General features: G+C 43.9%; 4 protein-coding genes across 4 annotated transcripts; 2 read left to right on the top strand and 2 right to left on the bottom strand.

The window, feature by feature from the left end:
* Positions 1 to 1,984: 1,984 nt before the first annotated feature.
* O0I10_001665 (uncharacterized protein) lies at positions 1,985 to 2,706 on the top strand (the record flags this gene model as incomplete). The annotated part of the gene is made up of 3 exons (XM_058481757.1): positions 1,985 to 2,134; positions 2,203 to 2,513; positions 2,583 to 2,706. 3 exons carry the CDS (start codon positions 1,985 to 1,987, stop codon positions 2,704 to 2,706), a joined length of 585 nt encoding a protein of 194 aa, XP_058347614.1.
* Positions 2,707 to 3,356: 650 nt separating this feature from the next.
* On the top strand, positions 3,357 to 4,539 carry O0I10_001664 (uncharacterized protein; the record flags this gene model as incomplete). Its single annotated transcript, XM_058481756.1, has 2 exons — positions 3,357 to 4,128; positions 4,190 to 4,539. 2 exons carry the CDS (start codon positions 3,357 to 3,359, stop codon positions 4,537 to 4,539), a joined length of 1,122 nt encoding a protein of 373 aa, XP_058347613.1.
* A 4,103-nt stretch (positions 4,540 to 8,642) lies between these two features.
* On the bottom strand, positions 8,643 to 13,698 carry O0I10_001663 (uncharacterized protein; the record flags this gene model as incomplete). Its single annotated transcript, XM_058481755.1, has 11 exons — positions 8,643 to 9,163; positions 9,230 to 9,497; positions 9,560 to 9,685; positions 9,739 to 10,601; positions 10,656 to 10,973; positions 11,030 to 11,284; positions 11,350 to 11,741; positions 11,809 to 11,891; positions 11,948 to 12,032; positions 12,093 to 12,636; positions 12,699 to 13,698. 11 exons carry the CDS (start codon positions 13,696 to 13,698, stop codon positions 8,643 to 8,645), a joined length of 4,455 nt encoding a protein of 1,484 aa, XP_058347612.1.
* Positions 13,699 to 14,064: 366 nt separating this feature from the next.
* On the bottom strand, positions 14,065 to 15,802 carry O0I10_001662 (uncharacterized protein; the record flags this gene model as incomplete). The annotated part of the gene is made up of 6 exons (XM_058481754.1): positions 14,065 to 14,348; positions 14,414 to 14,920; positions 14,988 to 15,179; positions 15,245 to 15,414; positions 15,479 to 15,542; positions 15,610 to 15,802. 6 exons carry the CDS (start codon positions 15,800 to 15,802, stop codon positions 14,065 to 14,067), a joined length of 1,410 nt encoding a protein of 469 aa, XP_058347611.1.
* Between the last annotated feature and the right edge of the window lie 980 nt (positions 15,803 to 16,782).

Genomic DNA, 16,782 nt, shown 5'->3' with positions numbered 1-16,782 from the left:
TTTTGATGTAGCTACCACGTGAGATGCAACTAGAAAGGTGGTGGCGTATTGTACTACTGCCCGCATAATCATCATTTGAGCTTACCAATGTCATCTTCGTTTACTTTCCTTCCCACTTTTTCATACACGATCGTTCATGTTCAACTCTGCAACCACTTTATTCTCCTCATTTGAACCCTACTCTTTCCTCTGAATCCGTGTACATGGCATGCTTGAAGGCAATGGCAACTCAATCACAGTCAACAGTCCACGTTATTGTTTACAATGACCACCGCATCTTGTGCACTTGACGACTCGACACCAACACGACCATATGAACTTCAATTTGATGCAGAGCGCTATCGCTGATGTCTAACGCTCATCAAAGAGCGAGCTCGTAACCTGGCAACATGGGAGGTTAATGCAGTGGGTTGTTTTCAGCACTCGACGACGACTCAATACAAGCAGCACGATCATCGCAACAGGCTGTGGAACAACCATTGTCATCACAACATGTAGAGGCTTGGTGTTATGAGGTAAAGTCCAACCATGTTGATATAAGCGCTTGATGAATCACATACTTATGCATATGTAACCAATCTTTTTCACTATGTAGCCATGGCAGTGATTCGAATGGCGATGTCATCTACGGCATGTGCAGATGAAGTGGCCACTCTTCTTGTGGGAAACGCCCGGATATCGGAAACATCGAGAGACGGCAACATCAGAAGAGGCTCATAATACATCTCAAGTTGTAAGTCATGAAAAGCTGCCAAGCATCTACATTACCTTATTAACATGTGTCATTTCGTAGCTGTGAATCACACGACGGACGTGTATACAGCATATTGAAGATTTCATCCGAGATCATCAGAAAGCAAGCGTGTCAAGCAGTGAAAACAGCTAAAGATGGTCAATTGTGTGATGGTCTTACGGCGTCGTTCAAGGCCGATACACCTGGTATTGCAACACTTAGGCACCACTGTCGATGATACCCCACCATACATCTTCACAAAGCGATTCCAAAGGTTGCAAACGATGGTACGATGAAGTCATTCAAGCATTTGTACAGGCTCCATGAGGTAAGCTATACATCTATGTTATTCAAGGGTTTATCATGGGGCTCACGATTTTTTTTCATCCACATAGCCATCACCATGGATTCCCAAGATCTCTCAGTTGAAAAAGCTACATGAATTGATGCGGAGACAACAATCCTGGACATGACCCAAAACACGTGCTTATTCATGGACATGAGAGCTTGAATCGCTTTCTTTACTTTGGATATGCCATCATGACGAGGATCGACGGAGGTACTTGAAGCCAACAGTAAGAAAGTACGATGACCAATGATTGGAAGAAGGAGAGGGCTTTCATCAAGTGGAATTATCTTTGTCCAAAGCCAACCAATACACATATACCAAGCTGATGTAGACTCGCTCATGCCCTCTTGATTGGAGTATGTCTTGATTTATTGTCAGGAAGAGATCATAATAATACTTGGGAGCTTATTCATATATATCATATTTGTCATGCTAAGGTTGAAGTGGGATGGTTGGGATGTTGCATTATGAGGGTGGGAAGGGAGGGTGGTAGCCTAGGCAACCATAGCGAATATAGTCCGACGTGGTTGGTGGTGGGGTGGGGGGAAAGGCGAGGCACCCAAATGGGAACCCAATGCTGCTGCCAATGATAATCTCCCTCTCTTACATCTTGTACGTATTATCACAGGCAACATTCAAAAAGGGCGTGGATGGATGAATGGATGAGAGCAAAGGATGGATGTTATGTCAAAGGATGCATACGCCAAAGACAACGATAAGATGAATGGATGAAATGGATGCATCTTACGAGGAACCCACCAATACACCACCAGCCCAACATGCGCACCATTGGATAACTGAATTCCTTTTTCACCTCTTTCAACCCCATTCACGCCCACGCTTCATATACCGTTTATATGTTTATTCAATGCTGACTTGTACATTGTCTACAGTTGAACGACATGGCTTCTCACAAGATCACCAAGGTTGCTGGTGCACAGGCCACTAACGAATTCGAGCTTTCTGTTGCTCAAGCTCTCGTCGACTTGGAGAACAACGTTGCCGAGCTCAAGAAGGACTTGCGTCCTCTTCAAATCACTGCTGCCAAGGAGGTATGTTTTTGTTGTTGTTTGGGTGGCAAAAAGGGACATCCTTGTAATAATGGATGTATGTTGTATAGGTTGAAGTTGGCAGTGGCAAGAAGGCTATTGTTATCTTTGTGCCTGTCCCCACCCAAAAGGCATGGAACAAGGTCCAAGCTCGTGTCACTCGTGAGCTCGAGAAGAAGTTCTCTGATCGTCAAGTTGTCTTTGTTGCCCAACGTCGCGTCCTTCCTGTTCCTAGCCGTCGTTCCAACCCCAAGCAACCCCGTCCCAGATCTCGCACTTTGACCGCTGTCCACGATGCCATCCTTGAGGACCTTGCTCACCCCTCTGAAATCGTTGCCAAGCGCACTCGTGTTGCTGTTGATGGCTCCAAGACCATCCGAGTGTAAGTATCTTTTATGAAAAGCGATGATGGGTATAGGGTAATCGATCGCTGATGTATGTTTTATTTTAGTTTCTTGGATCCCAAGGATGCTACCTCCCTCGAGTACAAGCTTGACACCTTCTCTGCTGTCTACAAGAAGCTCACTGGCAAGGCTGTTGTGTTTGAGTTTGCTGCCAATGCTGATTTGATCTAAACGGTATAAACAATATGGAGCCATGTATCATATCCTGTCAATTCCAGCTACTATGTAATTGTTCTTCTTGCTGATGATATCAACATGTATGTGTTTGGAGACAAATATGGGTACTGTGCAAGAGACAATGTGGTGTATTTGTTTGTTTGGGTCACAAGGTTGCATTACAAGAAAGCTGTCAACTCTGTAACAGCCACATTTTAAAGTGCTCTCTTTGGTGACATGGCGTGTGTTTGGTCGATAGCTTAATCACAATACTTGACAGTGCACGGGTACACCGCATGAATAGAGAAAAATGGATTGATTAACAATCGTCATCTACTCGACTCCGCTTATAACAAGTCATATTATGTATTCGATCTGCATATTTTCATTACCTGCACACAGCCGATCACACAAAAAGTATACACGCTTGCATAAGGCGCGTGTTTCTTCCGAACAAGCATTGGAACAAACATTGACAGAGGGGCAAACGCGTCAATTTGTGTACAAGTTGGAATTTGGACCGACAAGCAAGATTGCTGATATCACGTTGATATTGAATGCACGTATATCTCGATAGAGAGAATTGCTGATCACGTATATATAAAAGGTGTCATGAATTTTTTTTACCAGAATATTCATTCATACCTTATCACTTTTATCTCCTTATGAAGCAAGCCTATCTTATCCCGTTGTTCCTTGCATTGCTTGGCCAATCTGGTGTTTTGGCCCAAGGTGATGCCGAGGATGTTGTGGTGCCACAAAACCGTGAATGGCTTGCCGAAGTGGACTTGTCAAGTGTACCCGATATCCCATTACGTCCTGTTGGATCGGGTATCTGTGAAGATGTAGCATGCGATGGTCCCGAAAACGATGAGTGCTTTGAATCATGCGGCAACACACCTGGTGAAGAAGACATCTATGGTTGTCCACGCGATCATACATGGGCATTGTCTTTTGATGATGGTCCTAGCGAGTATACACATGAGCTCCTTGACTTGTTGGAAGAACACGACATCAAGGCCACCTTTTGTGTTATGGGCTCACATGTCATCAAGTATCCTGATGTTTTACAACGTGCATATGAAGCGGGTCACCAAATCGCATCCCACACCTATTCTCATCCACACTTGATGAGCCTTACCAACGAGGAAATCATTTACGAGATCAAGGCAACTGAAAAGGAAATTGAAAAGGCCATTGGCATCCGTCCCAAGTACGTACGACCCCCATTTGGTGAAGCTGATAATCGTGTCAAGGCCTTGTTGCGTTCTATGGGATACAAGATTTTGCTCTGGAACGTGGACCCAACCGATTATGATGTCTACATGTTGCCCGATGCTTCCAAGAAGATCCGTGGTGCATTCAAGAGCGCTGCTTCTGGTGTTGATACTGGTCTTAACCCACATGAGGATCCTGGTTTCATTAGCTTGCAACATGGTAGGTTTTAACTTTGGCTTTTGAATTCGATGATGGCTGACATTAATTCCTTTATTGTTAGACTTGTACAACCAATCCATCGCACAAGTACCCCACATCATCAAGTATCTCAAGGATCGTGGCTACAGCTTCTCCACTGCTGCAGAATGCTTGGATGACGATGAACCCCATGAATTGCTTGATGAAGAATTGATTGCTGCCCAAAGCGCAAAGACGACCAATGCTACCGTATCAGCATCATCAAGCGCTAGTGAGGATGCATCCTCTTCAACATCCGCTACCAGCAGTGCTTTCAACAAGGCATCGAACAACCACAAGGCCGCCACTACATCGGGTGCCAACGCTGTTGTAGCTGCCACCAAATCCGGCTTTGCTCTTGCTATGCTGATGCTGGGTGCCATGTTCTTTTAATTTCACACATATATAGGCATCATACTTTGTTCTCATCTATTCATTTCTAGTTCATTTCTATCCTAGTCGTTCATTTGTTCATTCTGCATTCTGCATTCATCCCATACATACACCCCAATGAAAAATAGAGAGTAACGGATGTTAACCAACAGCCGTTTTAATCACCGCACAATAATCTCAAGAATGTATACTATGCATAAATGACTCGTGTTACTGCAAAACGGGATTGATGATAATGTATTCTCAATTACAAGTATCGCTATGCTTCTTTTATTGTGATGGAGTGAAACATCGTAGCGATGAATGAGGGGGCTGTGAAGGATGGCGTGTAGGCTGAGCTGTGTTTTTTTTCTTGTTGCAGGCACCCCGCATATGGGCCCAAATCCAGTACACTGATATTGTCATTCGTTTGCTCGACTCTTCTCGTGTGGATCGCGTGTTCATAATGTGTCCTGTGAAAGTTGGAGGATGATGGCATATTGTGATAAGAACCAAGTGATCATGTTTGGCCTTGGATTGTGCATGTATCATGTATCCTAGGGCTAAGTGAAGAAGTAACAGCAATTAGCTCACATAACAAGTTATACAAAGAATCAGCACGTACATACACGATGCGCACTTTTCGAATGGTCTCTGATCTTGCTCGCTTTGTCATTGTTTTACATCCTTGGTCAGGGTACCTTATTTGTAATAATACCAGATTTAGACTTCTCAATGCGATCAAGAAAATACATAAGCCGTCACGCACCTCTTTGTGTTTAATTAAACGCGATAACTTGGCATGGACACGTTGGTGTCAAGCATGGTTGCAACGATACCACCTCTACGCATATATCTTAATGAATAACAAAGATGGCCATATCATTCACCAAACTTACCTCACGCGAGTACATGTGACCTTTCAAGCACCGCTGCCATTTTCATTCTCTGTGCACTGCCCTCATCATCCACATGGCTGCCCTCTTGATCTGAGATCCCATGTTCCACCAAATTGCGATTGTCCTCCTCATATCGATAATTGCAAATAATATCCACGGCATACTGAGACCATTCGCCATAGTTAAATGACGGCCACCATCCACTTCTTGATGCACCATGTATTCCATACACGTGTTCATGTATCTTGTAGATCACCATCCATGCAATCACCATCCATCTCGATTGGAATCACGCTGCCTTCGGACCGTGTCTCATTGAATACAGCATCCACCATGCCATAAATGTCATTTGGGGTATGTGAACTAGTTCCATGATTCTAATCACAAATATCAATAACGTGGATGTGAGGCAACGCGAGAAGTAATACAAATACGAACCATTGGTGCATGCCATCTTCATTCAAGTAGCTGCTTAATGCGGCGATGTCGAACGGCCAATACAAGCATAGCCATCATAGCCTTTGAGCATGGTATCACTACTAAGCATTCCTATATATATAGATACAATCAGATACATACGTACGTATTTTAGTATACTAAAAAGGATACCTTCATCATCAAAGCGCTGGTGATTTTCGCGACAACGATCTTTGTGGGGCTCAGATGTTGGTGTGATGGTAGGAATTGGTTGCTCCAGCGGCGCCATCTTCATGTTGGGAAGGATTGGATGGATAATCAGATGGCTGTTCTCTGGTCTGTGAAGGACAAACGATACCACCGGCTGCATTGATGATTGTCGCTGTGCATAATTGCGCTTGAACACCCGCTTCCTTTGTGTAACAAAAAATGAGCATAAAGATAAAAGCAATGACCATCACCAGAAAACTTACACAATGGCGAGTTGAAATTCATTGATCAAGCTATCCCTAGCGAGCTTCTTGAGATTTGAATAGTGCTAGAAAGGATGAAAATTGGTCGTGGGATCATCGTTCGATATGGCTTCCTAGGCGATTGTAACATCCTTCATCTCGATGGATCAGAGAAAACCCGCTGAACGGCCACAGAGTTGTTCGTTTTGAACGACGGCGATAGGAGCTCATTGAGCGAGAGAGAGCACTGAAGTCGACTGGGTATTTGTAATCCTGTAATCCAACGCATCGAGCTGTTCTTGCGAGTATATCATTCTGTCGTCGTAGCCAAAGTCTGTTGCTGCTACCGCATTGGCATCGTTTCATGAGAAGTGCCATGTATCAATTGCACCATTGTATATCCATTTATAGTGTCGCGTTGTCCTCGTCAAGTGCACATGATGAGTTGACCATTGTGAATAAAAACGCCGTTCATTGGCTTGACCATTTGAGTTGCCATCGTCTTCAAGCTCGCATGTTCACGAAGCTGAGAGAAGAGTAGCGTGAAATTGAGCATGGGAAGTGATTGTAGTGTTGCAATGTGCGGTCGTGTAGAAAAGAAAGTGAAGCAAGATGATTTCCCTGCCCCTGGCACTTCCAAATCCAATTTTAAAATTTACCCCAGTGAGCATTGTCACTCACTCAATCACTCACTCACACCCAAACACACCGTCATCATCACGTAAAGCAAAAGGTGTCATTTTACATCATATGATCCAACAACAATCAACATCAGAGTAACAAGCAGTTGGCGTATTGGGTCGCTATATTATCTATAAGATGATGTTCTACACGACGACCTTCTCGTGTCGTATGAAAATCGCCTGTCGGGATCACTACTTGACCGAAGCTTCCACACACAAAGTGATAATGATACCTTGTAGCAACGTACCGGCCTAACAAAAAGAACACGTACATAAACATGTGGGTCCTGTTTATAATCACCCAAGAACAAAGACTTGTTACCAGTTGTTTGTTAAACCTTCTCCCTTTATTGCATGTACACTTTCAGCTCGTTGTAGCCTTTTCCAAAGATCTCCCAAAGACCTCACAGGGTTATCGAAACTCCTTGTAACAGCCTGTCATCCTAAACACGAGAACGCATAAATATGTGATAATGCTCCTCACTCGGAGTTGTTACCATTTCACGTCCAAGCCGCGGGGCATTAACCATGAGCTTGTTGACCGCTCAACGACTATGTATGAAGGTATCCTCTACTGCCCTGAAGATTCTTGCAAGCTTTTTTCCACCCCTACATCAAAAGATTCAGCTCTTTTGTTCATGTAAAAGCGTTTTTCATACATACATACATACATACATACATACATGCCGTGGAAATAATCCACTTCCCCAAGCATGATACCGAGCATGTATGACCAGGATCGACTGCTGGCAAGGCTTTCAATATCAACTATTGATACGCCATGTGTGGTTTCGCGCTCCACCTGCTCATGTATTCTATCGTGAGTGATCTTGTTGGCTTGCGATGTAGCACTTGCAATACATTCGCTTCGGTCAACTCATGACGCAGGGTCAGGTCCTTGATATGACTCATCCTCTGTAGATGGCATAATACATGCTGTCGTTGTCCATCGCTAGGCAGCTTCAATGCAGATGCATAGCTACATCAAAAGATTATATGAGCATAAGCTCCATGAAGCAAGATGATTAGGTTTTACCTCAATGAAAGAGCTAACTATCACAATGACAACAACGACAACGAAAATAGGATCAACAATGAAGCACTAAAGACCATCACATATATTAGTACACACATGGATGTCTCATAAAACGACCTTCCACCATGGTGCTCACATCAACTTGGGCTTTGAAGGTGTCAGCAAAAAAACAAAGAGTGATACGATGGAAGAAAGAGATGGGTAGGAGTAAAAACGATGGGCGACAACATCCATCTTGTTTATATGTACATTGTGGGCGTGGGTATTTCTATGATCACCACAAGGGAGGGAAGATTGATAAATTGTATGTTGAAAACAGTGAGGAGCTGATAGATTGTTGGGGAATCTTATGTATGTTGGCTGACAAGAATGCGAAGATCCTACAAGACGGCTTGAATCAAGTATGGTGACCAATTACTGAGAGCCCCAAGGAGGTCCAAAGCAATGTCACAATGCCCTAGTGACCCATTTGCCTGAAAACTTCTAGCCCATCAATGCTCATAAAATCCCTATGTATATAAAAATACGCTTTGGCCCAACACCCTCAAACAACCATGCATATGAATGAATGGAAGATAACCCTTTAATCATCGTAGTTGCAACTATTATCGAATGCTTGTCTGCAATATCAACTTGATTATACATCCACTAGCTGATGCTTCGATTTGGCAAGCGCAAGCAATGCTTCAAATTCTCCAGAGGCAACGCACATCTTGTGAAACATGGATTCTTCATCGCGTAAAAGATCGAGAGGGCTAGCAAATTCGGCAACGTGTCCATTATCCATGACCAAGATACGATCGTATTCGATCACTGTATGCAAACGATGGGCAATACAAAGGATGGTGCATCCAGAAAATTCACTTGCAATCGTCTTTTGAATGGCTCGATCGGTTTGAAAGTCCACGCTTGCAGTCGCCTCATCCATCAATACAACCTTGTTACGTCTGAGCAATGCACGTGCGAGACACACAAGCTGGCGTTGGCCTTGAGAGAGATTGTTGCCACCTTCGCTAACCACCATATTCAAATCCTGGAACATGCTATTGGTATCATCCAAAAGATGGGTACGACGTAATGCTTCAAAGATCTCTTCATCCATGTATTCATCAAAAGGGTCCATGTTGGATCGCAATGTTCCCGAAAAGAGCGTAGGATCTATAATTAATGCAACAAGTGTAAGCAACAAGCATCATGCAGTGTAACGTATTACCCTTCTCATACCTTGAGGGATGATTAAAAGCCGGCTACGTAATTGCTCAATATCAATGGACTTGATGTCAACGCCATCGATCGCGATACTGCCATGAGTCGTCTCGATAAAACGGAAGAAAGAGAGCGCTAGTGTCGATTTTCCACTTCCAGTACGGCCAACAATGCCAATCTTTTCCGATGAACGCACATCAAATGTCACGCGTTTCAAGACTGGATCAAGGTCTGCAGCATAACGCACTTCCAAGTCCTTCACTTGAATGTTGCCCTCAGATGGCCACTAGTGTGTAAGTAGCGGTTAATGATTGCATTGGCATATACCATAACCCCGCCAAAACATACCAAAGCCGGCAATTGCACACCATTTGTAGCTGTAGCCTCTTGCTCGATCTCTGTAAACTCCACAATGCGCTCCACCGAGTTGAAGTTCATCTCAAGCGTAGCATAATGTCTCATGCCAGTGAACATCTATTTCCAAAAATTAGAAACCTTGTTCATAACATGATGCCACACACATTTACCTGATCCGACAATGAAACAATGAGCGTTAGGACAAAGCCGGCAATGGATGCATCCAATTTATCCATATTGATCAGAATAAAGGCGCCAGTACCAACGTTGACAATGGCATTGAACATGTAAAACCGCTGTGCCACCCAATGATTCGATGTCCATGCAAAAAAGAAGGGGCGTGCATTGGTATCAACCTTATTCATCATTTGTTCCATAAATCGACGACTTGCTCCAAAAGCACGAATGGTCTTCACACCAGCAATGGTTTCAGAGAATTGGTCATAGATCAATGAGCGTGTAACCGAGTCGATACGTTTGAGCTCACGTGCTGTCACCACAAACATAAATCCAAGTGCAATAATCATTGCAATCAATACCAAAAGTGGCACTGTAATCGTAGGTAGCATGATTGTAACAATGACCACATTGACCAGCACAGTCGTCCAATTTGCTGCCACATTCATCAAGTTGTCCGGGATGGTCGAGTCAATGGTTTCCATGTCCTTGGAAAATCGATTCAGGATACGTCCAATAGGTGTTGTGTCAAAGAATCGCATAGGGGCTCGTAGAATGCGATGCAACAACCGGTAATACAATGCTCGACTTGCACGAAGACCACCAAGATACATGGCAACGTATTGAACAACACCAAAGCCAACCGATGCCAAGATGACGAGCGTATACATCTTGAGATAATACTCAACATCAGGATCCACCGCCTGGGTCCATTCTTTGATACTCCAAAACTCTCCCACTTCGAAAATGCATGCACCAACAACCAAAAGGATAAGCACTGGCCAATAGATCCACCTTCCCATCGATGCAAAATATGACCCGTAATAGCGCATTTTGATCCTTCCAGTGGCACGCTCTATAATTCATATAAGTATTTCCAATATGAAGATAAGGTTCCTTGTATGATTACCTTCTTTTTCAATCAACGCTGCAGGTGCCCCTTTCTTTTTTGATGGCATGGTCTCTTCGATATCATCGTATTTCTCAACCTCGCTTTCTCCTTGGTGACTAACTTGCTCTTCTTCATCCTGCATGATACGGGCAAGCGATCCAGATAAGCGGAGTTCAGATGGTGATCCAGCTGCATTGATGCGTCCTTCCTCAATGTGAGCCAAGAATGCAGCGCCAGGGAGACAAAGCTTGATATGATGTGTCACAAGGATACGTGTACGGTTGTTCATCAATGGACCAGTAAGACAATATTGATATAGATGCTGAGCCGTGTGTGCTATGTAATGACCATGCATGAGGAGAGAGTACATCATCACATCTGATACTACTTACAATCCACTGCACTAAGGATATCATCCATCAAGACATTCTTGGCTCTTGAGTACACAGCTCGAGCAAGCGCCACACGTGCCTTTTGTCCTCCAGAGAGAGTGATACCCTTCTCACCAATCTCGGTCAAGTCACCATCTTCAAAGATCAACAAGTCCTTATCCAATGCACATGCTGTCAACGTGACTCGATACCGGTTCTCCTTGTAAGGCAAACCAAATAAGATATTGTCACGAATCGATCCATTCTGAAGCCAAGCTACAAGATGAAATGCCCATGAATGATATGCCATGAATGATTCCCCTATGATGATGATGTATTACCATTTTGTGCAACGTACGCTACTGCATGATCCACAATCCAACCATCGTCTTGATCGATAAAAGAAGAAGTAGACATCATCGTAGACGCATCATGATCACATATCAAAGGTGCACGAGGACAATCAACGTATCCTTGGACGATAGTCGTTTCACCAAGTAGACTCGTCAACAACAAACTCTTGCCAGCACCAGTTTTTCCACTGATCAGACTAAGCTCGCCATGAGGGAATTCCAAGTTGACGTGTTTAATAAAGAAACCAGTGTCGTCAATGCTTGAGTTTGCCGGCCATGTTACTGTTGCATCACGGAATCCGATGCGGTGAATGTCGTTGGCATTGCTTTCTGGTTGAGAGATTTCAGGGACGTTGAAGAAGCGATCAAGTCGTTTGGCACTGGGCGGAAGAAGAGAGATGAAATGAGAAAGGGGGAATGGATGCACGTGATGCGAATTTCATTTACCTCGTGTATGCCTTGATCAGCTCGACAAAGGTTTCAGGGAGAGCATTGAGAGCGAATCGTAATTGATTGAAAACAATGATACTCTAAATAATAAATGCTGAGGAGGAATAATAGAAATTCATTGTGAATGAACCCTTACCGTAAATGCAATAGCAGCAGTGAGTTCTTTTTGCTCCAAGACTGTAAATGACCAGAATGACAATAAAGCAATTAATACGGGTGACCTATGAGATGAAGAGTTAAATCATATGCTGCTACGTTTGTGTATTGGGTATGCAAATTACCCTTGCCACACCAGCTGCAATGATGCGAGCACCAAATAAGAGGTTCGAAGCAAGCCAAGTTCGTTCTCTCTCGTTGCCATGATACGCTTTTCCCAGCTACGTTCAGAAGCAAAAAACTTGATTTGACGAATACCCTGAAGGACCTCGTTCATGAGTGAGACCCGCTTATCGCGAGCTTCACCCAATGCCATTTGTGTCTTTGCAAGTAGTTTGGCGCTGTAGTGATTGACAGGCAATGTGATGAGCATCACCGCTAGGCCAAATAGAGACGAGATACCAAGAAGTGTGTATAGGAAATAAATGCCAACCACCAATTGAACGGGTGCCATGACAATCAAATTCATTGGCCAAAGGGCGATCGTGGATACCCTGTATGCATCCGTGCTCATCAAATTCACTCCTTGTCCACCAATGCTAGCAGAGGATGATTCCCCTTCTTCCTTGTTGGATTGTTGTTCTTGCTCGATTACACGTGCGCGTAACGCTTTATGGTACACCTCCAAATACAATGTTGCAAGTACAGGCACCTGGAACACTTGACCCGCTATATGTATACCGAAGATCAGCATGAAGAACATGTATAAAATGGTCGATGATGATACTTACTCAGGAACCAAAATTGCCCTTCAAGAACACCACGTATAACGAGCGATCCACCTTGCAACAAGATGACTATCCATGCTAACTCGAGATAATTGTCGCTTTGCTCTTGTATCAATTCGAGAAATTGATTCACAAGGAAGGGTGGCAAGAAATGAAGCAAAGCCATGACAACCGATAGCACAAAGTAAATTCCCAACATTGAGCGATTGGCACGATACAGCCGATACAAAAGACGAGCACCTCGAAATCTTCCAAAGAGATCCATCAAATACGAGCTACGATAGCCAGGAGGCAAACTTGGGATATCATCTTCATCGAGACGTTGCTTTTTGTATCCAAAGCGAATCAATGGCGTCAACCATGAAAAGAAGAGTGTTCCAATCACCGAGGATACTTTGTATTCAATCACAGGTCGGCCTTGTGGATCCAAGAAACGAGGTCCTTGTGCTGTGGTCAATGTGATGTACACGAGATCGGTTGTGAGGAGGAATTGAAGCGTGTTGAGAGCTGTCAAAATGCGAGACTCATAGATGTCATAAACAATGCTGCACCATGTAAAGCAAAAGAGCACACAGAGGTGCACGTTGAGCACAAATCCCCAATCATTAGGTAATCGATACCAAAGAGATATCCATGAAAGTATACAAGTATACGACCAAGTCATCAACGCAATGGCAGGGACACCCATCTCGTAAATGTCATTGTCATCATACGTCGTGCCTTGATGTTGCCGGGCAGTATAGTAAACCCCGAAAATGGAAATGATGGTGAGAAGGGTCGTCTCAACGCACAATCGTGTCGGTCGTTGGCTGTCAGAAAATGCCACTGAAGGGTCTCGCTGCTGATCCACTGGCAATAATGGTGGCACGTTGCATCCAGCCTCAGTGGTTGGAGGAGCGCGTTTGTAATAGGGCCGCTGGAATAATAGTGTGACAACGCTCGCACATACCAACGCCGCCTGAACAATCGCAAACCAAACGGCAATAGGAAGAATTTCTACCATTGATAGCAGCAAAGCAAATGCAATGATGGCGGGATAAAGGCAAAAGAAAAGAACAAGGAGGTGCTCTTGGCGGATATAAAAGAGCCCAGTATAGTGGCGCAGCATCCGTGTCTCCAACATATTCACTCACTCTTCTGTATTGGTCGAAAACGGGAGAAATGCCCTAAACGAGTAACCCCATTTGCCGCAGCAACCACTTGTAACCCAATTTCTGGATCCATAGATTTACACACGAGAAGCAGATTGTATGTAGTAAAGGGGTTCTGGATTAATCGTATTAACCATTAGAAGTAGTATATTCAATAATACATAATAACATGTGCGTGTGTGTGTGTTGGGGAATTACAAAAACCATAGGTGGTGCTTTCATTTGACTTCTTGCGGGGTATCTTGGATAGAGACCCGTTCTTGTTGTTCCTCCACCACTGATGAGCGTTTCTCCGCACTATTGCTTGTGGTTTCCTTTTCAGGGTCGATATCTGCAGGATCCTCCTCGACATATCTGATCCATTTGTGAACCCACATGCCATAGACAAATTCCATGACAAATCCAATAAGAGGCAAAATAAAGGAAAGATGAATGCTTCGATGATCCTTGAGTAATGCCATAAGGGGAGGAAATAGAGCACCTCCAGCGACACCCATAATGACTACACAAAGGGATGTCAATACCACATTACAACAAGAGCTGTCATATGTCAAACCACTCTCGTACCGATTGGAGCTCCATATTTGTAATTGCGACCGAGATCCTTGGTAGCCAATGAAAAGTTGGTGGGAAACATGATACTTTCAAAGAATAAGATGACAAGCAAAGTATAAGTGGCCTGTGGCGTGTCGACGGCAATGGCACAGATGGTGGATACGATGGCTGCAAACGAAAAGAAGACGAGCATATGGGCTGGTTTGAACCATCGCATAAATCCTGCACCCACAAATCGACCAATGGTGAAGCACATTTGTGCCAATGCTAATAGCTGTGAAGAAAATTTGTCGTCGTATCCGCCTACGATGGTTCCATAATAGATAAACATGGATGCGATGCCGACTTGGTTGCCAGTGTAAACGAATTGAGTAATGGCACCGAACCACAAGTGAGGAGATAGCATGGATGCACGTCGCACATTCTCGCCTGTTGCATCGGCTTCGGCTGCCATTTGAGCTTCTTCATCAAATTCTGGAATACGAGCAAAGCAAAAGATAATCGCAATAACAAAGACAGCTACACGTCATGATAGCATGTGAGTGTGAGAGAAGTCGTCAATCTTCGTGTCATGTTACACGCTTACCACATCCCACTCCTACATAGGTCCATTTGACTGAATCAAGGTTGCCCGTCTCGGCGTCGTTACCACCAAAAAAGGCATACGACGCAATAACAGGTGAAATAGTCGTGCCAATGCCGTTGAAGCCTTGAGAGATATTGATACGCAATGCAGCCCATCGCCGCGATCCGATAATGTTAATGTACGTGTTGGCACCTGAATTGGGGACAATGACACGATGAGAAAGAGGTCTCTGACAAACGCGACAAGGCTATACATACAGTTTTCAAGCATCGCCAGGCCACATGCGATTGTAAAAAGGGAGCCTACGAAGCCTCCATAGACTCGGTTGGTTGCAGACGGGTAAAAGCATAAAGCGCCCAAGACATAAAGAAGAAGACCCAAAATGATTGTCTTTTTGTAGCCAATCCGCTTCAAAATCATTCCTGCACTACAATCATGGGATCAGATCACAAGGCTCATAAAAAAGGAGTATTTATCCCTTCCTGCCTTACATTGGACTTGTCACAAAGTACGCACCAAAGTAGGCCACCTGCATATACGTCGTTTCCGTCGTTGCTATGGATACCAACAAGCGGTTAACCCATCATCATCCTTTGTTCGTGTTTTTTTGATAGGCACTTACTGATGCCCAGCACATTTTGGAAATGTTTATTGAGCGTGTCTAGTAGACCATAGCTGAAGCCCCATAGAAAGAATAAGGTGGTAACCAAGGCACCAGGAATAAAGTAGCTCTCTTTGCTTTCTTCATCCTCAACTGTTTTCGGTGGCACAATGTGTACTAGGACCTTCTCCTCCCATGCTTGTTTAATACCCATCTTGATCCAACAAAAGAGAAGCACCAGTGTGAAGGAAGAAAAGAAAAGCTGAAAATGCTTTTATGCGTGTGAAGAAAACGTTGTTCCGGTACCCATTTTGTTCTGTATGTGAACAAAAGTGAGAGAAGCATATGACTTGTAAAGGTGGCTTGATATGGAAAAAAGCACACAGCACACCACAAGTATTCACCTTGTCAAATCCACATTGAGACTTGCAGAATAAAAGATCATCATCATCACTAGTCTTTTGATCGGCTCGGCAAGTCCTCCGTAAATGGTCCCTGAACCTTATATATACATGCCCCAGTTGCATAAACGTATAGCATGGATACACGATCAGCGAGTTAATGTCAATCTCGGCAATTTCATCGGGAAGTTTTTCGCTGCGACGTGCGTGGGTAATAGAAGTTGTGTTAGACCACACGACTAATAAGGGTTGGAGGCGTACTCACGGTGGCTGATTACATAAACCTTGTGATTACCATAATAATCGCATCATTCGTTGATCGCTTTTTTCTTTATTAGGAACACACTCACCAAGGCTGAATTGTCACTCGGCAGATTAGCTGTGCTTGTCCAAGGGAAAATACAAATGAGATTATACTACATGTCTCTTCACTTTGGGACACCGGTACCTCTTGTCAAGGGAGGCTTGATAATAGAGTTAGCCTTGTCATACACGTACCATCATAGCTCTTCAAGATTGCATGATACATAGGCTTATCAATATGAGATGAGGGTTCACAGGGTTCAACACCAACAAGGATGCGATTGCGTCCACGCCATTAAAACAGAAAGACTTGCGCTATGCTGATGATGGGATGTCCATTACGATCTTGTACATTATCAACGTGCTGCTTGATAGAAGAATGGAGGGCATACCAATAGCTCATACGATTTGGTTGGATCGTTCCACACGCGTGTGCTTTGTTGAATATGGATGATTATCCATCATCGGCATTTTGGCTAGAAGCAGCTAC

This window comes from Lichtheimia ornata (assembly GCF_029851405.1).
Source record: "Lichtheimia ornata isolate CBS 291.66 chromosome Unknown scaffold00004, whole genome shotgun sequence".
Taxonomy (NCBI): Eukaryota; Fungi; Mucoromycota; class Mucoromycetes; order Mucorales; family Lichtheimiaceae; genus Lichtheimia; species Lichtheimia ornata.
Note: the sequence above shows the minus strand (reverse complement) of the source record. Positions and strands in the feature narration are given on the sequence as shown.